The following is a 24,112-nucleotide window of genomic DNA, read 5'->3' as shown; positions in this document are numbered from 1 at the left end:
GACATCCTTCAAATGGGGGGGGATGGGCACGGGGAGGGGTCGGATGGACGGGGAACAGCTGCCTGTGAACCACACTCTGGTCGGTTGCCTGAGTCAGGGTCTGAGAGGTCCCTGGGGGGAGACAGAGGGGGAGGGGAGATAGAGGGGGAATGAGGGAATGAGGGGGAGGGGAAGAGATGGAGGAGGGAGGAGGAGAAAAAGAGATATGGATGGAGACAGAGGGATGGAGGAGAGAGGGAGACAGAGAGTGGGAGAGAGAGGAGAGAGAGAGGGGGAGAGAGAGAAGGAGGGAGAGAGATAGAGGGAGGGAGAGAGAGAGGGGGAGAGAGAGGGTGACAGAGAGAGAGAGAGAGAGAGAGAGTGAGAGGAAAGAGAGAGAGGACAGACAGAGAGAGGGAGAGAGAGAGACAGTTTCCTGAGACACCAGCCCCAGCCGCTGCTGTGTCCTACGGGATGAAGGCTTAAAATAGCTCCCAGTGGGAGCTGGGGCCTGGGAGCTGGAGCCTGAGGTGACTGGCTCTGCTCCCTGGAAGGAGGAGGGGCGGCTCTGGGCTTCGGGTTTGGGTTTCTCAGGCTGGGAAGGGGCTGCTGAGCAGAGACGGAGCAGGGACCTCGAAGGCCATGCTTAGCTCACAAAGCTGAGCCACTTCCAGCTGTGTGACACTTGGAGGGGGGGTTTATTCCTCTTCTGAGTCTTCCGCTGCTGTCACCTGGATGACCCCAACTTCAGCCTCCCCGCCTCTCGCCTGTGTGCCCCTGGGCACGCCGCTGCACCTCTCTGACCCTCAGGCACCTCACGTGGGAAAAGCATCACCTGCCCTGTTGGGAAGACGGGACACTGAAGCGAGATACAGAAGAGAGAAGAGGGTGGCCCCCTAACTGGCACATAGCAGGTGCCCAATTATCATAGTCCGGTGGCTGTATCAGTGAGGGGTCTCCAGACAAACAGAATCGGTGGGCTGTGTACACACACACAGACGCACGTGTCAACACAGACGTGTGTATATACACTACATATACACACATATACGTATACAGATCTTCCTCGACTTACAATGGGGTTACGACCCGGTAAATCCATCATCTGTTGAAAACATCATTAAGTCGAAAAGGCATTTAATCCACCTAACCTACCGAACACCGTAGCTTAGCCTAGTTTGCCTTAAACGTGCTCAGAACAATTACATGAGCCTACAGTTGGGCAAACTCATCTCACATAAAGCCGATTTTATATAAAGTGTTGAATATCTCGTGTAATTTATCGAAGACTGTACTGAAAGTGAAAAACAGAATGGTTGGATGGGTACAGCCTGGTTGTCAGGGTATCGGTTGTTCACCATCGTGATCATATGGCCACCTGGGAGCTGCAGCTGTCGAGCGTCATGAGACAGCATCGTAGGGAATATTACTAGGCCATGAAAAATGCAAAATTCAAAATTCAAAGTACGGTTTCTACCGAATGCGTATTGCTTTAGCACCACCATAAAGTCAAAAATCTGTTAACTATCCGTTGAACTATCCTAAGTTGGGGACATCTGTACACGTATACATATATAGAGTTTTATTTTAGGGAATTGGCCCTCCTGACTGTAGAATTGGCAAGTCAGACATCTCCGGGGCAGGATCCCTGGCTGGAGACCAGGGAAGATTCGACATTGTTGATGGAGTCAGAGGCCGTTGGAGGCGGAGTTCCTCTTTCTGGGAAACCTCATTTTTTTCTCTTAAGGCCTTCAACCGATTGGACGAGGCCCATCCACCTTACAGTGGTAACAATCTCCTTTACACAAAGTCGATTGATTTAAATGTTAATCTCATCTGGAAAATACCTCCGGGCCACATCTGGAGTAATGTTTGTGGGCGCCTGGGCCAACGGAGTGGACACATCAGAGTCACCATCCCCATGGCATTTATGGTACTTTCCTTATTTTCCCCCATGACCACTGTCATGACTACTCCAGCTAAAAAGGCAGCTCTGTGTGTGGGTAGGGCATTTCCTTTTTGCCAATACTAAGTGCCCAAGGTCCGGCGCCTAATAGATGCTCCATAACCAGCATTCTTGTGGAGCGAGTCGTGTACTTTGAGCTGGAGCAGAGGCTGGACGCAGCCTCTCCCGTTTAGTGAGGAATTATGGCTTTATAAGGGAGGGGCGGCTCCAGTCCTCCGAGAGCGGGGCTCGAACCCGCCACCCCAGGCCCCGCGGGGTCTCCCCGGGTCCCCCGCTTCGAGCCGGCGGGGGCGGGCGAGGGCAGCCGAGGACGCGCGAGCGAGCGTGCGTGCGTGCGTGCGTGCGTGCGGGCGGGCGAGCCCACGGGGCGGGGCGGCGGGGGGTGGCGCGCGCGGCGCGGCGGGCGGGGCAGCGGGCGCGCGCCGCCTCCTCGCGCCGGGCCCCCCCCGCGCGCGCGCGGCGAGTGGTTCGGCCCGGCCCCCGGCTCATTGTGCTCGCCTCACGCCGGCCCAAGATGGCGGCGGCGCTGGAGGCCCCGGGCCTGTGACCACAAAGAGGGAGCCGGGGGCCGGACGGGAGCGCGGCGGCGGCGGCGGCGGCCGAGGCCCAGGCCGGGCCCCCTCCCCTCAGCCTCCCGCCCGTCCGCCCGCCCTCCGCGCTCGCCCGCCCCGCCCCCGCCCCCGGCGCCCCCCCCCTCCCCCAACCGCCCGCCTAGCATGGTGCGGCGGCCGCGCGCGCCGACATGGGCGAGAAGCTGGAGCTGAGGCTCAAGTCGCCCGTGGGCGCCGAGCCCGCCGTCTACCCGTGGCCGCTGCCGGTCTACGTGAGTGCCGCCCCTGCGCGCCCCTACCCGACCCCCGGACCCCCGCCCCGCCGCCACACACCGAGTCCCGAGCCCCCAAGGCGCTCCCGGGGACCCCCGTCCCCGCCCCGCCGGGGCCCCGGCCGTTCCGGGGACCCCGCGCCTCCCGGGGACGCCCGAGCCCGGGCTGCCGTTGCCCGGCGGGGCTGGGACCCCCGTGCCCCCGTCCCTCGTCCCCCGTCCCCCCGGCCGGGACGAGCCTGTCCGTCCGTACTTTCTGTCTTGACATTCGGGGTTTCTCTCTTTTTCTCGGCAGTTGATTCTCTGCGCTGTCAGTGTGTTCGGCTTTTTTATTTTGGAGGATACCCTTTTCTCCTCCCGGCTTTTTTAATGGGGCGTTCTGTCCCCCGATGTGGAGTGGATGGGCTGGCCGGACCCTTGGAAAGGGGGCATTCTGTCCCCCGATGTGGAGTGGGTGGGCTGGCCGGACCCTTGGAAAGGGGGCATTCTGTCCCCCGATGTGGAGTGGGTGGGCTGGCCGGACCCTTGGAAAGGGGGCATTCTGTCCCCCGATGTGGAGTGGGTGGGCTGGCAGGACCCTTGGGAAGGGGGCGTTCTGTCCCCTGATCTGGAGTGGGTGGGCTGGCAGGACCCGTGGAAATGGGGCATTCTGTCTCCTGATCTGGAGTGGGTGGAGTGGCCGGACCCTTAGAAACTAGGCATCGCCCCCCCCCCCATTGAGTGACCCTTGGAAAATGACAGGCCGAGCGGAAATTTACAAAGGCGTTCCCGGGGCGATTCCAGAAATGCGGGGCGCCGGGTGGGCGCCCCGGCCTCTCGCCCCCAGGGCGGCGGCGTGGGGCGTGTGTCCGTGTCCCTGGGTCCACGCTCGGGCTGGGCAGTGTGCCGCTGGGAGGGAAAGCGCAGCAGACGCCGTGGGCGGGAGTCTTTGGGGCGCCCTTTGGCGCGCTCGGCTTGCGGGGGGGACGGGGCCTCCAGGGGACCCGGCGGGGAAGCCCGCGCGCCCCGCCCCTCGCGCGCGCTCCGAGTGTGTCAGTTTTTGGAAACGTCGCGGCCGGGGGCGGGGTCGGGGCGCAGGGACCGCCCGGGAGCCGGTGTTGGCACCTGGCCCTGGAGACGGCTTGAGCCCGGGCTCCGCCTGTTCTGGTTGGGCAGCTCCGGTGTGCGTCCGGGCGGCGGGCGGCTGAGCAGTGGGCAGGGCAGGGAGACATCCGAGGCGAGGAAACTGAAAGTGGGGAGAACCGTCAACTCCAACCGTTCCTCTGGCCTCCGCCCCCCTCCGCCCCGCGCAGCGCTGGTCGTGTGCTCGTAGGCTGGCCAGTGCATTGTTTAAAATTTAATTATTTCTGGATCCTCAGTTGACGTGCAGTATAATTCACTTTTCTTAGCGTGCAGTTCTGGGAGTTTTGGCAGAGGCATGGCAATCAGGCAGCAGAGCAATCCCATCACCCCTCAGCGTCCCTTCTGCCCCTTTGCCGCCAACTCGCCTCTCACCTCCTGGCCACCACTCACCTCCTCTCTGTCCCTGCAGGTTTGCCTTTCCAGAGTGTCAGATAAATGGAATCAGCAGCCTGTACCTTTTTGCTTCTGGCTGCTTTCACTCAGTAGAGTGAATCAGATTTATCCAGTTGCTGCCGGTATCTCGAGTCCCTCCTTTTTCTGGCTGTGTCCTATTCTACTTTTTTGTTTATCCATTCGCCTGCTGTGGGATGTTTCCAGTTTTGGGGATTACAAATAAAGCTGCTCTAAACATCTCGGGGCAGGTTTTGATGTGAACTGGAGTTGTCACCTCACGTGGGAAAATGCTCATGAGTAGGACTGTGGGGCCTGGGCTGTGTGTGTGTTTAACATTTCTTCATCTTAGAAACTCGTGTTTTTGAGTATTGGAAGAGTTAAGGAATCCACTGTGACCCAGCATCCAGGCATTTGATACTGAGCTGGAAGTTCATCCACAGACAGTCACCTTGTCCCCATCACTGTCTTTTATTCGGGACGGAGCAAGGACACAGTGATTTGTAACTGACTCCTTGTGGTAAATAAGGCTGCCCGTGTTAGGCGCTGGCGGGACCGCTCTCTAGTGGCAGGCGGTTCTGAACTGCAGAGCGCCTTCCCCTCGCTGGCGCGGAGCTCGCTTGGCAGGGGATGGCCGTGTGCTGCCCGCCTGGCCGGGCGCTCTGCCTGCGGTCAGCAGGCCCTCTCCTGGTGTGGTTGTTCCACTACCAGGCCAGCCGGCAGGCGGGCCCGGGGACATTCTCAGCCAGCTGCAGGGGCGGGCAGCAACCTGCCCACAGTGGTGTGGTGACGTCTGTCTTCCTTCCGTGCCCCCCCCCGCCGAGGAATTCTGCTTTCTCACGGGAAATGAGGGGGCACTCCTTGATCAGAGCTCGTGTTTTGTGATGACTGGGCGGTGAACACATTAAGAGAACAGGCTACTTGAGCAGCTTAACTTTTCGGAAGGTCAGATGACTCATGTGACCACACGTGTGCAGCGACTGAGCCTGTCTGTCCATTGATTCATTCATTCCTCAAGCATGTCCTGGACGTTGACACCGTTCCCGGGGGCACGGAGGACAGTAGACACTGTTCCTGTTCTCATGAGACTTGTCAGTGAGGAGGGCAGGTGAGCCGTAAACACAAGTTCAGCAAGTTGTGGTGCCAGTGGATGCCATCAGCTGAGTCCCAGAGGGAGGGGCCGCCAGTTCTGCCCTGGAGGAAGTGTGGACGGCCTCTTGGAGGAGGGGCAGCTGTAGGAGGAAGTGCCAACAGCCACCACTGTCCACACTCGGAAGTGGCCAGCCTCGGAAATGGGCTTTTTTCGAAATTGACACCTGGGCGGGGAGGCAGGGCGAGTTTTGCTCTTTCTGTGACCTGGGTTTCCCGGTAGCCACTCACAGTTCCTGGGGGCCTCTCTAAAGCAGGTCGGCCCTTCTTCTGGTGGGAAAATGAGGTCTCAACTTGGAAGGGAGTCAATGCTCTCTTTGGTTGCCTGCCAGCGGGGCGAGAACCGGCGAGGGCGTGCTGGAGCCCTTCCCCTCCATGACTTGCTAAGGCTGTGGGCGGGGAGCGGCCCCAGCGTGACTGTCCCCGCCCTCGGCTTCCTCCTGGGGAGCCCACGATTCTCTGACGAATGCCCGCTGAGCAGTCGTGCCCTTCATGCGGGCGTGAGTAGTAGAAGTGGGCGGGCGGGTGAGCCATTGCTCCCGGTGACTCAGAAGATATTTCTGATCTGACCTCTGCCTGGGTGAGTCCTGCCTAATCCTCGCTGGGGTGGCAGGCAGGTTAACCCTTCCTCGGCCTCCTGGGAGTGAAGAAGCCACTGTAAAAGGGGAGGGCACGTGGAAAAGCGTGGTATCCCGTATGTGGCTGTTAGTTTCTACACTCTGGTCCCTAAGATCCCAGTGCCTGCTGCACCCTCCCATCCCTATGGGAAGGAGCCCGAGGGAGCCGGGGACTTGTGATAGTCACTAGGGAAGCAGTGGCCGAGCTGCCGGGGGCCCGGACCCTCGGGGAGCTCCCTCCTTTTATTCTTAATTAAGCTTTTAATTCTGAGATAATCACAGATTCTCACACAGCGGTAGGAAATAACTCAGAGGCATCCCACGTCCTCTTCACCCAGTTTCCCCATCGTGGTGACATTTTACAAAACTAGAGGACAAGATAATTATATTGGTGACATTGGGACAATCAAGATACAGAGCGTTTTGGGGTCCCCTTTTGAATGCGGGGCCCGCAGGGTGCTGACCGGCTGCATCTGAGCACCCGGGTCCCGGCTGCACGCTTTCCTCCCGGGAAATCTCTCCTCTTGCTCTGTCTCTCTGACGTGCCCTCTTCTGGTGGTTCTAGTGCATTCTCCCCCCGACCCGTACGTGAGCCTTGGTGTCCCTGGCTATGGGAATCACCTCCCTGGTTCCCCTCTTGCTCAGGCTTGAACACCTTGAGCCTCCTTCTCTGTTCCTTCAGGCTGTCCCTGCCGTTCCCGCCAGCCGGGTCTCCTGCTAGCCCGTGTCTGAGCGTGGCGTTGAGTGATTCCTCGGGTGTTTCCCGAGGACCCGCCTCATTTCGGGGGCTGCCAGGGTGTCTCTCTGCGGTCCTCTGCAGCCCACGTGTGGCTCCCCCTCACGGGCCCGCCTGCCTCTGCTCCATGGCCTTCTGGTTCCTTCCCTTCCTGACCAGCCTTTCTCTTTCCTTCTCGGATTCTCTCTTCTCCCCACCCGCGTCCACTGTGGCGGGTCTCGCCCGTGGGCTCTGTTCCGTGGCCCCTGTGTTGGACAGGTCCCTCTTCCTGTCTACAGCTCGGTGCCTGGGTGCTGCTGGCAGGGCCGCTCGTCTTATGTTTCTTATGACCCGAAGGTTGGGCAGTCGAGGGCTCTGCTGCTTTGTCCTGCACGTGACGTTGGATAAATTACACAGTCTCCCTAGGTCTCAGTTTCCTCGTCTCTAAAGGGGTTTCTAAAGTGAGTCGTGGGGGTCCACTGGCTAGTGCACAGAAAGCACGTTAGAGTCATGCCAGTGCATGTTTCATAGATGTTAACTCTCATGACACTTCTGTCATTTGAAACCCCAACACTTCTTTTTCAAGGGTGGCAAGGGCTTCCTGGGGCCGGGGACAGAGGACGCCCACCCACAGAGGGACGTGCGGCCTGCAGGAGTGATAGGAGTCATGTGGCTTAGCTTGGAGGACTCTCTCCGGGAAGGATCCTGCTTTGGAGGCTGTTTTGGCTGTGATCTGTTTAGAGTGGTTAACGGGGTTATGTCCCCCTGGGCTGCATGTGCGGCCACTCTGTGCTTGAGATGTGAGGTGAGTGAGGCTCTGCCGAGGGCAACTGCTGGGCCACAGGTGCGCTGGGCCCACACCTGGTCTGGGCAGAGGGGGAGGGGAGGGCAGAGAGGGACCAGGAGGACAGTCAGCCAGGGTGGAGGAATGTTGCCGGGTATGGTGGCTTTTGAGTTTTTTTTAAGTAACAGCTTTGTTGTGATATCGTTCACACACACCACAGTCTACCCATTTATAGTACAATTCCATGGACTTGCGTACAGTCACAGGGTTGTGTAACCATCACCACTGTCGATTTTAGAACGTTCCATCACCCCAAAATAAACCGTGTCCCCATCAGCAGTCACTCACCATCCCCTCCCCAGCTCCTGACAACCACGAAACCACTTTCTGTCTGTGGATCTGCCTGTTCTGGACATTTCACATCAATAGAATCAATCACACACTTTGTGTCCTTCTGTTTCTGCTTCTCTCACTGAGCATCGTGTGTTCACGGTCCATCCATGGTGTAGCTGTGTGAGGGCTTCACTCCTTTTCACGGCTGCGTCATATTCCCCTACATGGGTGGGTTGGGTTGTGGGGTCTTGAGGCCCCCAGTGGGGCATTCGTTTGGCCTTCAACCTGGGGATGGGGTGGCCGTAAATGAACTGGTGAGGTGCTCATGGCGACCCTTTGCTGGAGGCAAAGGAGCAGGTGGAGTTCTCCGGCAGGGCCCATCTTGGCTCTGGATCTCAGGGGTGGAGTCAGTGCTCCCCGCTTGGTGCTGGGGCATCCTGGGTGGGTTCTTCTGGTGGTTCCCTCTGTCAGAAGGGCCTCCTCAGTCCCTGCGCTTTCTCTCTCTTCCCAACCCACCCTTGGCCTTGGCATCAGGCCGAATGGCCTGTGGCAATAAAGCATGTTCTTTGATGAGGGCAAGAGAAGTTCTGGTGATGAACTCTTGGTCGTCGTGTCCCGCCGTCCACCAGTGTCACTTCACGACAGCCTCTCCGTGAAGACCTTGGCATCAGGGCGCTTGGCACTGTAGAGGGGCTCCTCTGTGGCTGGGCAGTTCTGACTGTTACAGGGGGGCCAGTTTTTATTAGAGCACGTGAAGTTTTCTCGTCAGCCCACCTGAGGTCTTAGCTCCATCCCCTGGAGCTGCACGGTGCACTCCCGTCCTCCTGTGGAGACGTAAGCCCTTCCTGCAGAAGGACTGCTGCCCAGAGGGCGGGTCGTCCCACGCCTGGTCCTGGCCCTGCTGCGGGTCAGCTCTGAGGCCCCAGGCGCGGCGGTCAGGTTCAGGCTCAGATGTAAAGCCGCTGTCGAGTTGTGGAGGTGGCACGAGGTATCGGGAGGCAGCCCTGGGAGGAACAGCACATGGGCCACACGTGCGAGGGCGCCGTCTCTAGCGGCCGCGTTAACAAAGTCAGAAGCAGCGGGTGAGATACATTTTCATGATAGATTTTATTTAACCGAGTATGACCAAGATGCTATCATTTCAACATGTAATTAAAAACATTATTAGGGAGCAATTTTGCTCTTGTGTGTGTACTAAGTGTTTGAGATCTGGTCTGTATTTGCGCTCATAGCCCATCTCGGTCCAGGCAGCTGCCTTTCAAGTGCTGCCCAGCCCCAGCTGGCCCACGGCTGCCACTGTGACCCCCTTCTTTGTGGGGCTCCTTCCTCCTTGGTCACCGACCGGGTCCACAGAACGCAGCCTGCAGGGCTGTGTGTACACCTTGGGGGTCCCCACCCTGCAGTGAGGTCCAGCGGTCCCAGCTGCTCTGTGGTTCTGGCGGGCCTGCTCGGTGGGGTGGGTGTTCGTCAAAGGGCCTCCCTCTCCTCTCTCCCCTCCTCCAGCTGGACTCACGGCCCCGTAGCATCGCTAGGCCCCTGTCTGATTTTCCACGGCGACTCGAGGGGCTTGGGTGGTGATTCTTCTGTTGGAGTGCCTTTCCGTGACCGTTTGCTCCGGGCCACCTCTCGATGGTGTTGGGTGGCGTTGGGTGGGACTTCTTTGCCCCGCGGAGGTGGGGGCTGTGGGGGCTGCAGGTCTGCTGGGCGGGGTGTTTCCAGATGCGGCTCTGCCCTCCACCAGCCTCTTGGATTGCTTGGCCCCTGCAGGTCAGAGTTGGTGCCGAGCAACGGGGACTTGGGCAGCTGGCCCTGCAAGGGGGGTGCCGTGGGGGTGGCCGCAGGAGCTGACCCCCGCTTCCTGATGAGTCACGGCTGGCTGTTCTCACCGCTGTCCCTGAGAGCTGGGATGACTCACAGGTGAGGGATGGAAAGGCCCCTGGAAGGCTGACTCAGCACCCCACTCCCCTGCGGAGACACGATCTGGAACAGCAGCAGCTGCCCCCCCTCTGTCCCCTTTTGCAGCGTGACATTCTTTTGGGGGCCACGTAAGTGCAGTTCTTAAAACTGGTGAAGCTCAAAAGCGGTGACTGGGTGAAGCTGACCTTTTCTGGGAGTACCGTGACAGCGTCCTCGCCCCTCAGCTCGGGAACCAGCGCACCCCCGGCGGGCGCACCCCGCATTGCCATAGTCGCCGTGTGGGCCTTACGTAATTGATTGAGATGTCTTCCCTGGCTGTCGCTTTCTCTCCCCGTGCTGCCTCCTGCCTCGGACAGCAGGCCCGGGGCCCTCTGATATCCATGGCTGTGTGGACGTGGGGGCTTGAGCCGGGGGTTGTCTCCACCACGCAGATCTCTCCAGTTGAGTCCCTGGTGTCTGAAGACCCAGCCAGCTGAGAGCAGAGGTCTGGGAGAAGCCCCAGGACAGACCGGAGGGCTTTCCAGCACAGGCGCGTCCCCATGGGTCCAGTATATGGATGAGGGAGCCACACACAGAGGTTAGGTGACCCGTCTGAGGTCCCGTTTCTAGAAGCAGCACAGTTGGATTCAAACTCCTATTGGTCCTGACCGCAAACCTCCATGCAGAAGGGCCATGCTAGGTGTGACGCTCTCCTGTCGCCGTCCTGAAGTTGCTGACCGTTTTGGACAAGGAGCCTGTCTTTCCTCTTGCCCTGCCCCCACTAGTCTGCTTGTTATCCTGCCATCTCGGCACGTCTGATCCACCACCTTCTGCCCGGTCCCACAGCAGGTGGCCCTGGTCTCCCGGCCTCTCAGCCCGTTTTCTTTTCCACTCCGTCCTGGGGGATGTGTGTGAGCCTCAGACCTGACCCTCACTCACCACCCCGAGTCCCATCGGTAGCTGCCTCTGCCTCGGGTGGACTCCCAGCGTGTCTCTGCCTGCCCTGGGGACCTGCCTGCCCTCCAGGCTGATATCAAGGGGGGATCAACACCCCTCCCCTGCCCCAGCCGTCTTACAGTTGGATTTTGCTCTTCATTTATTTGGATGTGGCCTCTCTTTTTGGGTTTTTGCTTAGTTTGAACTGGTAAAGGTAAAGATAATTTATTATTATAAATACTTGAATTGGTCATATTAAGAATAAACCATAATTAATTAGTTTTGCACCTACACGATGCGTTTAACCGTAAACTTAGACCGATGTGGTGCTCCTTGGTTTAAAGTCATCAAGAATGAGCATTTATTTTGTCACAGGGTCATGTCATAATATCTGTGAAAGGGAAGCTTCTGGATAAATCTAAGGTGATTATTAAAATGGCAGACTGACCATACTGAGTTTTGAGATGTTTAAATAGATTCAGGCGGCAGTATATTATGTTCCTTAACGTGGATGTTCGTGTTACACATTTTCCTTATTCGTCAGAGTGGAGGAATGTGACATTTTAGCTGGAGAAAGGTGCTGTAAAATTCGTGAGCTTCTCAATACATTCGAAAGACTTGAAGTACGCCGTGTTGGGGCCGGCCGGGTGGCGCAAGCGGTTGAGTGCACGTGCTCCGCTGCGGCGGCCCGGGGTTCGCCGGTTCAGATCCCGGGCGCGCACCGAGGCACTGCCTGGCAAGCCATGCTGTTGTGGCGTCCATATAAAGTGGAGGAAGATGGGCACGGATGTTAGCCCTGGGCCAGTCTTCCTCAGCAAAAAAAGAGGAGGATTGGCAGATGTTAGCTCAGGGCTGATCTTCCTCACAAAAGGAAAAAAAAAATAAGTACGCCGTGTTTATCTGCACAGTATTCCTGCCCCAGAAACAAGCAGCAGGAAATGTTTCTGTTGGTGGCCAGGATGATCTTCGGGGAGGGGTGGCTCAGGATACGCCCGAGCCTCGCCCAGCAGAGCTGCAGCGGAGTGCGACGCAAACCCTGACACGACTGCTTCTGGCTTGTCTGCGTTTCTTTTTTTTTTTTTTTTTAAAGATTTTATTTATTTTATTTTTTCCCCCCAAAGCCCCAGTAGATAGTTGTGTGTCGTAGCTGCACATCCTTCTAGTTGCTGTATGTGGGACTCGGCCTCAGGATGAACGGAGAAGTGGTGCCTCGATGCGCACCCGGGATCCGAACCCGGGCCACCAGCATCGCAGCGCGCGCACTTAACCACCAAGCCACAGGGCCGGCCTTGTCTGCGTTTCTGAAGCTTCTGTGTCTGAACTTCCAGGGCGGCTGTTTAGACTTCGCTTTCAAAAGATTTTAGACAGAGAGAGTTGCAAACATAGTCCAGAGAGTTCCCGCACACCCTCCCTCAGCTGCCCGCGGTACCAGGATGGAAACCAGGAATTCACACTGGGACAGCGTTACTGACGCAGCCACTCCAGCTCCCTTTCTGCCCCGGGGTCCAGTCCGCGGTCACCATGGCATTTAGTGGTCGTGTCCCCTTAGCTCCTCTAATCTGCGGCTGCCCCTCAGTCTTTAAGGAAAGGCAGACATCTTTCCTGCCTGGACGCTTTGAAGAGAACTGCTCAGTCGTTTGCAGAGTGCCCTCGGTTTGGGTTTGCCCGGAGGCCTTCACGCTGAGCCTGAGGTTCTGTGTTCTCGGCAGGAGCCCCACAGGCGTGATGCTGTGTCCTCCCTGGTGCAGCCTTCTGGGAGGCCCGGTGTCCGTGCCTCTTATTGCTGATGGTGTTGACCTTGACCCCTGTGTAGGGCGGCGTCTGCTGAGTCCCTCCACTGTGAAATTCCCACTTTTCCCTCTTATCCTGGGAGAGAGACATGAGGCTGTCCAGGTGTCCCGATCCTCGAACTTTGGCCCACGAGTTTTAGCATCTGTCAGTGGCTCTCGCCTGCACCAGTTACCATAGCACTTGCCTAATGGTGCTTTCTGCTTCCCTGCTCCTCGTTCCTTCTCATTCACTGGGATTCTTCTGTGGGAAGACCTGCCTCTTCTCTCCACTTGTTTATTTACACTTTTTTTGCCGGTGTGGACTCATGGGTGCGTACCTCATTCTCCGGGTCGTAGTCCGGCCTGTCACTGTCTGTTGCTCACGTCGTGCCAGTGTCGGCCTTTAGGAGCGCCTTCAGGCTGCCTCCTGCCCCGGCGTCCCTGTGTGCCTTCTGGGCACGTCCCTACTTTCTGGCACACAGGCTGTCCAGGCTCATCCTGTGTTTTCTCTGCCCCAGCTCTGGAATCAGCCGTTTCTCCACGGAGCCTGGTTCCTTTCCAGGGTGTCGTGGAGGAGGGAATCCGGGCAGACACATGCTAACGTAAACCTGGATTTTAGAAAAACACGCAACGAATGGTCTGCCTGCCCGGCCCTCCCGTTCCCTAGAGGGGCCGTCTCTCCTCGGGGATTCTTAGGAAGGGGGACTTCCTGGGGTGCGTGTCTTGTCAGCTGGGTGTGGGGGTACCTCCGAGAGCGTTCTGGCCCCTTAGTTCAAGGCTGGGTGTCCTCCCCGCCTGCCCCCCGGGTTCCGGGTCCAGCCTGCAAGAGCATGTTTAGTCAGTAACTGCTGGCCTGTGCTTCCAGCCGCTGTTGCTGGCGCTGTTTGTTGGCACCGGCTGAGACTCCATGTTCCGAGCTGCCCTTTTGGTTGGACTTCTGCTTTTCCACCTGTGCTCTCCTGCCTGCTCGTGGCCTGGAGGCCTGCTCCTTCTCGGCCTGGTTCCTCGTCACCTCCTCCCTCTCTCGGTCACCCTGTACACTGGCTGCGTTTACCGCCTGCGTCCCGGGGGTCTTTGCCTTAGTCTGCTCGGGCTGCTGTCACGAAATACCACAGGCTGGGCAGCTTAAGCCACAGACATTTGTTTCTCCCAGTCCTGGAGGCTGGGAGTCCGCGATCAGGGCCAGCAGGCTCGCTTCCTGGTGAGGACTCTCTTCCCCGCCTGCAGACGGCTGCCTTCTCCCTGAGTCTTCACATGATGGAGAGAGAGAGCTCTGGTCTCTTCCTCTTCTTACGAGGACCCTAATCCCATCCTGGGGGCCCCACCCTCATGACCTCATCCAACCCCAATCACCTCCCAAGGCCCCACCTCCAAATACCATCCCATGGGGGTCTGGGCTTCAGCATAAGAATTGGGGGACACAAACCTTCAGTCCGGAGCATCTCCCTGTGTCTTACCACCTGGCCCTCCATCAGCCTCAGGAGGGCTCGCCTGTTGGCGTCTTTGTTCACTTTCCGGTTTTTGGAATCTGTTTACTGGAGACCCAGCTCACTTGGCTGCCGCGGCTCTCCCACCTGTGATGACCCTGGCGTTGACACAGTGCTCTCTACTTTGCATTGCTTTACGATGCTGCTTTCCTTCCTGCGGACCTCGGCTTTGGCCTGGCCCATCCTCACGTGAGGTTGGCGGGGCTCGCTTCCACCGCATTCCGGGAGCTCACGGGGCAGGCAGCATCTGGGGCTGCGACATCTGACTGTGGACGTGCAGCCTGCGATCTACCTGCTTCCCCTGCGTGAGATGCACTCATTCCGTGTCCCTCCTGAGTACTCAGGCCCCACAGGTGCCTGCCCACACTGGCCCTCCATCCTCACCACTACTCCCTGCTCCCCGCTCCTGGTTAGGGCGCTGCCCGAGTGGAATGCGGGCTTACACGACCAGGCTGAGCCCTCTGTGCTCACCCCGCCTGGCTTCTTAGCCTCTGGTTTTCCTCCCGGACTGAGAGTTTTATGGATGTTGGTTGATTTTGCACCATATCCTTTCTCATTCCCTTCCAGCCAAATCCCTGCTGTCAGAGCCCTGCCATTGAAACAGACAGACAGACGACAGACCTCCTGCCATTCTGTCACCCTGCCTTTGATGTCTCGTCTCCACGGGTTGTCCTTGCCCACTTTTTTTTTTTGTGAGGAAGATTAGCCCTGAGCTAACCTCTGTTGCCAATCCTCCTCTTTTTGCTGAGGAAGATTCACCCTGGGCTAACATTCGTGCCCATCTTTCTCTACTTTATATGTGGGACGCCTGCCACAGCATGGCTTGATAAGCTGTGTGTAGGTCCCTGCCTGGGACCCGAACCTTCAAACCCCAGGCTGCCAAAGCAGAGCGCACAAACTTAACGGCTACACCACGGGACTGGCCCCTTTGCTTCTCCACTTTTTAAAACTCTGCCCACACATGGCATTTCCTGTCCACAGTGATTCCCGTGTCACAGTCTCCATCCGCTTGTGCGTCCTCCCTGGCTGGGCTGGCCTGATGTGTCCACGTAGTGCCCGTGAGTGGGCCTCCTGCACAGCGCTGCTTGGGTGCCGGCCCGTCCTGCATCTGCGTGGTCTGCACCAGGCGCCCTTTCGTTCCTGCTTTGCCTTTGGGGACCGTGTGTGATGGAAGTGACCTAGTGCCCCCACCCAGTGCTCCAGAGTTGAGTGGAGTGCCCAGGAAAGAAGGCAGCGCCCAGAAGAGCAGGAAGGGGGCGCCCTCACTGCAGGATGTGCACCCGGCAGCCTGCCAGGTAGTTGGGGAGGAAAAGGCGGGCATCGTGGGGCCAGAGGCCCAGACGAGGCTCCTCCTTCTTCTCCTGGGTGTTAGGAGCAGTCGCTGTCCTCACGTCCCCAGGGGACCCGGGAGAGCGTTCCTCCCCGCCTCCTAGTGTGGCCCTGGCCTAAGCAGAAGCCGGGGTTCTTGAAGTGGGGTTCCTGGGCTGGTAGCCTCCACATCACCTGGGAAATTGTTAGAAATGCAGGTTCCCGGGCCCCCAGACCTGCTGAATCTGAAACTTCATGGGTAGGCCCCGGGAATCTGTGCTCTGATGAGCGCTGCTGGGGATCTGATGCCTGTCACGTGTGAAGACCCCTGTCTCAGAGCCCCCTTGGGTTCTGCCCTCCGGCTGTGCGTGACCCCGACAGCAGAGGACGCTCCCTGGGCGTCACTGCCCTCGTTGTGCTGGGAATAAGGAGACTGGAGTTGTGGCGGATTCGCTGCAGTAGGCCATCTGCGGGGTGCCCAGTGCGGGCCCTCCCCGAATACCCTGTTTATTCCTGGTTTCTTTCCTTGTCTCTGCGTCTGCCTCCCATCGTGCGCTCCGGGCACAGACACTTCAGAAGGTGTGCGGACCTTCGGAAGCACAGGGGTGAGTGCTTAGAGCGGTGGGCTCGTGCCCTTGTGGAGGGCACCTCAGAGGCCCTCCTGTCCAGACGCCTCACGGGGGGATGAAGGGACTGCGGACGTGCCGGGCGACACGCTGGCGGCAGAGCCAGAGCTGCGTCTGACCTGCCGGTACCTGACCGGGAGTGCGTGTCGTGGGTTCTTGTTCTCACGTTTGTCCTCATGCTGAAGGAGGAAGCGGGCCCCTGCTGAGCATGACAGCTGGACTCCCCACACCCACCCTCTGCCTCTCTGTGTGCGGCCCCCCCACGCAGTCTGTGCCTGGCGGTACTGAAGACTCGAGGGTTGGTGGCGTCTGGAAGAACCGAGCCGCAGGCCTCACACCCTCCTCTGAGCTGGCGAGGCGGGTGGTAGCGGAAGGGACAGAGTTTCGCCTCGTCTCTGGGCGTGACAACCACCTCCCCGGGCAGTGTGCAGTTTAGGATGGGCATAGCTGGACTTACTGTGGACATTTCCACGTGATCCCCAGTATGGAGGGGCTGGTGAACCCCTGTCCCCATCGCCCAGCTCTCCCAGTTAGCCCCCTTCCATGAAACAGATCTTTGTATGGGAGAAGCGCTCTCAGCTGCTTCTCTCGGATGCTCTGATGCAGTTAGTGAGAGGAGACCGACTCAGCAGACAGGAGCTCCTGCCGGGGGCTGCGTTGAGCTGGGAACGTGTGCCGCGCTGTTCCTGTGTGATGAGATGAGGGCTGGGTCACACACCCGGGGTCCAGGGCTCCCAAGATAGAGGGGGAGTGTGTGGGGGTGTCCCTGCGTGGTGAGATGAGGGCTGGGTCACGCACCCGAGGTCCAGGGCTCCCGCGATAGAGGGGGAGTTTGCGGGGGTGTCCCTGTGTGGTGAGACGAGGGCTGGGTCACACACCCGGGGTCCAGGGCTCCCTCGATGGAGGAGGAGGAGGAGTGGGTGCGTGTGTGTCCCTGGGTAACGAGACAAGGGCTGCTCATAAATCCAGGCCTCCTCGGAGCTGTTCTCAATCCCACCTTTCCGGGTCGGCTTCTGGCGTCTCGCACCTCTCTTCTAAGGGCCTCTGGAGCACTGGGAAGAGGCCACGGCCGAGAAGTCATGAGAGCGTCTGAATGGTTGATGTGATCAGAGCATCTTCAGTTACGTCTCAGGACTGTGGGTGGAAATTGGCCGGTCCCTGAAAGGATCCTTCTGAGGTCTCAGGAGGCGCAGTTGTAAACGTTTTTCTTCCTTTTTTTCTGGTTTTAAAGCTTGGGGAGGCTCGATTTCATCTCATCACAGATGAGACCAGATTCCAGGCCCCGTTGGCTCTCCAGGGCTGCCTGATTTGGCCTAGGGGCTGTGGCCTCGTGAGACAGCTGCGTGTCAGCCCCAGCCTGCCGGCTGTGTAGGCTCGCACACGTTCCCGAGGCTCCTTCAGCCCGTGTAAGATGAGAGTGTCACTGGAACTTGTGTCCCCGGGTTTCCGTGAGGACTGGGCAAGGGAGTGCGAGTCCGGCGCATACCCACGCCCGCCCCGCAGTGATTGCTCCATGCTGTGGTCTGGGCTGTGCTGGCACGTGGCACAGACTCCGGGGAGCAGTGTCACAGGAGTGCACACCCTGTTTTGTAGCTTTACAGTGGTGACTTGAGTCAGAAACGCTTGGTGAGGGGCATTTCCAGTGTCACTCTCAAGTATTCCCATTACTGTAAAATTCATTCTCATGAGCAGCGCTCCCAGAGGAGTTCATCAGCCTTAACATGAAATCTGTACTGGTCATCTGTTGGTGCGTAACAAATGAACCCAGCATTTAGCAGCTGAAAACAGCACACATTTATTATCTCCCCCAGTTTCTGAGGGTCAGAAATCCAGGAGCAGACTAGCCGGGTGGTCTGGCTTGAGGTCTCCCATGAGGCTGCAGTCAACACAGAGGGCAGCCAGGGTGGCCTCATCCGAGGGCTCGACTGGGGCTGGAGGATGGCTCCCTCTCGTGGCTGTTGGTGGGAGGGCCTCTCCATAGGGCTGCTCATGACTGGCAGCTGGCCTCCCCAGAGAGAGTGCTTCAGGAGGGAGAGTTGGTGGAGAGTTCCAGACTCACTGCCCTCACACCCCCGTGATTGCTTTGCTTCTCCCTGTCTGCTCTCCTGTATGAGTTTGTCTTTTGTAGACCTCGAGACACAGCAGGGCGTCTTCTCTGCTTTTGCAGGGTCAGTGGGCACAGGAGCCAAGGGAGCTCCTGTTGAGACCGTGGTTGTGGGTCTCGCTAGATGCTGTTGACCAGCAACAGTCGGTTAGTCGTGTGAGGGTCTCATAAACTCGGTGTTTTCCTGCTGAGCTGGGGGTGCTTTTAATGGTAGGTGACATTTACTCCTGTGGATTTTTGTTGTTCTTAAGAGCTTTTTTGAGGTATAATTCACAGACCATACAACCCATCCATTTTGAGTGTGCAATTCACTGGTTTGTAGTGTAGTCACAGAGTTGTACAACCATCATCTCTGTCTAGTTCTAGAACATTCTATCACCCCAAGAGAAACCATGCTCTCCTTAGCAGTCACTCCCCATCCCTCAGCCCCTGACAACCACGAACCCACTTTCTGTCTGTGGATGTGCCTGGTCTGGACATTTCACATCAATGGGATCACACACCGTGTGTCCTTCTGTGTCTGGTGCTCTCACTGAGCGTCGTGTGTTCAGGGTCCATCCATGGTGTGGCTGTGTCAGGGCCTCACTCCTTTTCATGGCCGAATAATATTCTAGTGTGTGGATGCACTATATTTTACGTATCCTTTCATCTGTTGATGGATATTTGGGTTGTTTGCACTTTTTGGCTGCTGTGAATCATGCTGCTGTAAACATTCACATACAGGTTTCTGTGTGGATGTACATTCTTGTTTCTTTTGGGTTGGCACCTAGGAGTGGAATTGCTGGGTCGTATGGAAATTGTTTATCCATTTGAGGAACTGTCAGACTGCTTTCCAAAGCGCCCGCACCATTTTGCATCCCCACCAGGCGGGTGGGAAGCTACCCATTTCTCCACAGCCTCCCTGACACTTGTTATCGTCCGTCGTCTTGATTCTCGCCGTCCTGGTGGTTTCGCTTTGTATTCCTTCACGGCTCCGGAGGTTGAGTGTCTTTGCATATCCTTATTGGCCGTTGGAATGTCGTCTTTGTAACAATGTCAATTCAGTTCTTTTGCCCATTTTTAAATGGGCTTATTTGTTTTTTTATTACCGAGTTGTTAGAGTTCTTTATGTATAATAGATACAGATCTTTTTCCAGATGGATGATTTACAAAACTTTTCTCTCCTTCTGTGGTTTGTCTTTTCACTATCTTGATGATCTTTTTTTTTTTTGTGAGGAAGATCAGCCCTGAGCTAACTTGATGATGTTCTTTGAAGCATAAAAGTGTTTAACGTTGATAAGTCCAACTTACCTGCTTTTTCTCCCTGAGGTTTGAAGGGATTACTCTGGGGGTGGGCATGTGGCAGCCAGGCAGGGACTCTGATCGCTCTCCTCTCCTCCCTCCATGCTCCTCTCCAAGGCAGTGGACGCTGCGGCGTCTCGTGGACCTGCTTCCCAGCTGGGTTCCCAGCCTGACAGGAGCTGTGGCACGTGGGGCAAGTTGGCGCTGGGTGTCTCCATCTGCAAAATGGGCTGGTGCTCGGGAGGACCGCTGGCCGTGTATGTGGAGCTCAGTGATGTATCACATTACCCCCCATGTGTCATCCACTCTCCTGAGCACCATGGATGCCACCCACTGCTGTTGCCATCGGACCTTACACCTCCCTGGTGCCTGGATGGCGGGTGTGGACTTAGAGAGTCCAGGGCTGAGCTGACAGGCCAGCTTGGTGATGGGCCCGGAGGCTGCAGGTGTGGCATGTACACTGGGGTGGTTTTGACATCCTGAACTCGGCACCTCCAGGAGACCTGCGTGGAAGGATGGTGCTGTGGGGCAGGGCATATTGGTATTTACTGGTTTGACCTCCTGGACAAGCGGTCCAATCAGCAGGAGTTGTGGTTTCTTTCTTGTTCACAAATACTATGGTTGTCACCACACTGTGTCTTCGTTTTCAGGGTAAATTTGCTGAAGTGACCGGGAAGCCCCTGTGAGGAGTTGGCGGGGCCTCTGAAGGTGGCGTGTGGGTTCCTCTGGTGCTCGGGTCAGAGGAGCCCAGGCTTTGATGAGCCTGCAGGTGTGCAGACGTGGCTGTGATGAGCAGACGAGCATTTCCTTGTGGGGGTCTCCCGGCTCCCCATCCTGACCACCTCTGGTGGGCGCTGTTACGTTAGCCAGACGACCCCCCAGTGACTTGGAGGAATTGGGTGTTTCTGCTGACTTGGGACCTGGAGAGGGTCGTGCAGGCTGGAACGGTCCGTGGGCAAAGTCTGGGCCCTGTGTCAGAGGCCCAGGGTCTCTGCTGCCTCCGTGTCCCCTCCCAGAAGCCAGGGGCTGTTCGTGCTGGGCTGGGGGACTTTTGTGCCCGCTGGCTGTGCAGCCCCCTCTCCTTTTTGCTGCTTCCTGTTTTTCCTTTTGGACCTTTTGAAGTTGGGCTAACGCTGCCCCCCTAGCCCAGCAGCGCTGCCCCCAGCGCCTTCTGACATTTACCTCGGGGTGTTGGGGCCACTGGCCCCCGTCAGCGGCCCCGCCCTGAGCAGGCCGTGCCGGCGCTGCGGGTCGGGGCCCCCCGCTTGGGAACCGCTGGCCTGCGTCTGCTCCCTCTTGCCCCGACCTTGTCCAAATAACAGGGGTTCCAGTAATAGTTGGTGCTTGATCCTGAGTAAATTGGAAGATATTACTAAGAACACTAAAAGGTTGGTTTTTCCTTTGCCTTAAAAAATAAGGCTTAGCACAAAAGGCCACATAGCGTGTGATTCCATTTATATGAAATGTCCAGAACAGGCAAATCCACAAACAGAAAGTGGGTTAGTGGTTGCCAGGGACTGGGAGGGGGGTGATGGGGAGTGACTGCTCAGGGGGTCTGGGTTTCCTTCTGGGGTGATGAGAATGTTCTGGAATTAGTGCTGTGGTTGCACAACTCTACTCAAAACCACTGAATTGTGTACTTGAGACAGGTGAGCTCCATTCTGTGTGAAGTTTATCTCAACAGGGCTGTTATTAAGGAAATAAGGCCTAGGACTCCAGGGTATTTGAAGTGTTGTTTTGATGCTGTTACAGACCGCTGGAATGTGGGGGGCACTGTTCTAGGACCCCTGTGGCATTCTCATCCGGGCCCCAGGCATCTGCTCTTGGTCACTGTCCTCCTGTTGTGGAGCAGTGGACACAGTGGCCTGGGCTGAGGGGCGTAGTCACTGTGACACAGTGGCCGTTGGCATCTCTGGGCTTGAATGGCTTGCTTCTGGCCCCAAGCCCATTCTCTTCACTGAGCCGCCCTGCTCTCACCTGGTGCAGAAGGCACCTTCGAGAAGGACCAAGTCAGACAGAGGCTGCCAGCTGTCCTGATCCTGCTTTCCGTGAGGTCTTGGGCTGGCTGGCTGCCGAGACCCTGGCGAAGGGCCTGGAGCGACCCCTGAGCTTCCTCTTTGAGGAAAAAGCCGGGGCGAGCATGGTGGGCACCCCGCGTGATCGGTGGAGGCGGGAGGTGTCTGCATCTGGGCGGCAGGACCACCACACGCCTCTCCAGGTGGTTGTGTTACTGGTGTTTCCCCATTTTACAGATGGGGAAGGGGAAATGGAGGCCCGAGAGGTTCAGTAACTCACAGCCAGGCCTGTGGCCTCCAGGCTGCGGGAGCACCTGGGAGGGGTCCTCGTGGGCACTGGCGGGGGTGGGTGAGGAGTCAGCAGAGGCGGTGGGTTGGGCTGGGGAGAGGAGGGGCGGGGGGCGTAGACAGGCCCCTTCCCTGCTGCCTGCTGGGGAGGGAGCACGCCGCAGGAACAGGCCCCCCAAGTACAGTACGTCCTACGTGGGCGGGGGTCCTGGGACAGCACCCCAGTGCCATGGGAGGGTCTCTGGTAGGCTCTGCCTGGTGGGGAGTGGGAAAGGAAGAGATGGGAAGGCCCAGGGCTGCAGCGCCCGCCTCCTCTGGTCCCTGCGCCCGAGATCGCCAACCTGCCATCACTGGGGGGTGGAGGGACCACGCGACCTCTCTAAACCCTGTGCCTTTCTCTTTCAGGACAAACACCACGATGCTGCTCATGAAATCATCGAGACCATCCGGTGAGTGTGGTGCCTGCTGGGGGGTGCCCGGCCAGGGTAGGAGGGGGATTCTCGGGGCGGGCCTCGGAGTGGGGCCTTGAGGGGGCCTACCCTTCCCGAGTTCCCAGCAGCCCCCAGCCTGAGGGCTCTTGCGCAGGAGCCTGATGATCTGGGGACCCCCTAGCCTGTGCACTCTAAGGGGCCTCGGGCTTGTGGTCCCCGTTCCTCTCTTGTGATCCGCATCAGCATCCCCAGAAGACTGGAGAAGCTGGTAACAGCCAGGTCAGAGGAGTCCGGGTCGTCCGAGCCTGACTCTGGACAGGTCTGAGTGCTTCTCGGAGTTTTGGCTTCCCGTGGAAGGGAGTGGAACCCTGGGCCCAGGGTCTCGAGGGACCCCTCCCCGCTTCCTCATCACCTGGCTCCACTCTCTTCCCTGTTGGCTTTGGTGCTGGTTCAGCACCCCCTGGGCCTTGGGTGACTGAGCTCCCCCTTGGCGCCTGTCTGCGGCCCGTTCTGTGAGAGTGCAGAGAAGAGTGCAGAGCCTGTGGGCTGGCGACCTGGACGGGAACCAGGAGGAGGACCACCCGCCATTGTTTTCTTGTGGGCTTTCTGCCCATGCTGGACTCGAGGGTCTGGAACGACCACAGAGTGCCCACAGTGGCCGATGTGTGGAATTCTGCCCGCTTCTCAGCTCTAGATCTTCCATGGTTGGAAACCCATCCTTCAGCACCTTCAGGAAAGCCGTGTGTGTGTGTGTGTCCCTTAAAATCCTTCACTGTGTCGCCACCTCCTGGGCCACATGCCGTGACAGCCTTGCTGATCTGCCCCGGCCGGTGGCAGGGCCAGGCTTGTGGTACCTTCTGCAAGAGGCAGGGCAGGGGCCCTGGCCGTGATGTGAGTCCTGGTCCTGCTGCCTGGTAGCGGTGACCTTACCCAGGGGTCTCTGAGCTTGTGGTTCACTCTTGGGGCTGAGCAGTGCCTCCGTGCAAGATCATTTTGAGGACCGAGTGACATAATTTGTGTGAATCTCGAAGGGTGGGCCTGAAACCAGTCAGCAGTGTTGTGGGTTGGCTTACTTCGATTGATTATTTTTAAAGAAGGCTGCTGGTTGGGAAGTGGGAGTGTCGTGGTTAAGAAGGAGGGCTCTGCGTCTGCCGCCTGGGTTTGCATCCACCCAGCGGAGTGTGTGTGTGCTCCACGGGGTGGGTGGCCTCCCCCCCATTTCTCGTCTGCACAGTGGGGTGCCTCTTCTGCAGTGCGGGGCTTCAGGACCAGTGTTGCAGCTGGTGAGCCAGCCCTTTATTTGGAATCTCCAGTTGGCCAGGGCCTCTCCCGGGCTGGCAGTGGCTGCCAATCCATGGGCCTGATCCTCATCTTCTGGGTCTCAGAACAGCTTCTCCTTCTTCTCTCTTGGCCCCGAGGATGAGTTCTGTTCATTGGCAGAGCTGGTCAGTTCCCTCATTTAGTTCTGTCTGTCGTCTCACTTCCTATAATGGAGAATTTCCAGCATATACGGAGGTGGATGGAGGGTGGAACGAGCTCACGTACCCCTCGTCCAGCCTGACAGTTACCAGCTTGTGGCCGCTCCGTTTCATCTGTGCCTCCATCCACTTTCCCCTTTCACGTGTTAGTGTTTTTCACAGATGCGGTTGAGGTAGAACTTAAGGACGAGGGACGGCACATACGTAAAGTGCACAGTGTGAGTGGTGCGGGTGTCCGCACAAACACGCAAGGCAGGCACAGTGACAGCACCTCCATCGCCCGTCCTTTCCTCTGTCTCTCGAGTCCATCTCCCTCCACTCCTGTCCCCGGGTGGCCCCTGGTCTGCTGTCTGCTGCTGTGGTGACTTTGCATTTTCTGGAATTTTCCTTCACTGATTTCCTTCACTCAGCGCAGGTTTTGCGATTCTCCCTGTGGAGTGGGTCAGTGGTGTTCCTTCTTGCTGCCCAGGCGTGTTCCGACGTGGGACAGACCACCGTTTGTTCATCGTGCACCAGCTGATGGATGCGTCTGGGTGGTTTTCGACTTTGGCGGTGATAAAATGAGGCTGTTATAAACACTCACCAGGGGGTTTTGTGTGGACATGTCTTGGTTTC

General features: G+C 57.9%; 1 protein-coding gene across 4 annotated transcripts in view; it reads left to right on the top strand.

Annotated features, from left to right (window-relative positions):
* The first annotated feature begins 2,472 nt into the window (after window positions 1-2,472).
* Window positions 2,473-24,112, top strand: part of DOT1L (DOT1 like histone lysine methyltransferase) — a 72,548-nt gene continuing 50,908 nt past the window's right edge. The window contains exons 1-2 of one of the 4 annotated variants that reach the window (XM_087425799.1): window positions 2,473-2,768; window positions 21,994-22,037. In XM_087425799.1, the coding sequence (XP_087281925.1) occupies window positions 2,688-2,768; window positions 21,994-22,037 (125 nt within the window). In that variant the 5' untranslated portion in view covers window positions 2,473-2,687. The remainder of the gene's footprint in view (window positions 2,769-21,993; window positions 22,038-24,112) is intronic. The other 3 variants (XM_087425798.1, XM_087425803.1, XM_087425800.1) reach the window with 3 other exon arrangements.

Source organism: Ceratotherium simum, chromosome 39 (genome assembly GCF_057802395.1).
Source record: "Ceratotherium simum simum isolate JZ-2026a chromosome 39, ASM5780239v1, whole genome shotgun sequence".
NCBI lineage: Eukaryota > Metazoa > Chordata > Mammalia > Perissodactyla > Rhinocerotidae > Ceratotherium > Ceratotherium simum.
This window is presented reverse-complemented; position numbering and strand designations above follow the sequence as displayed.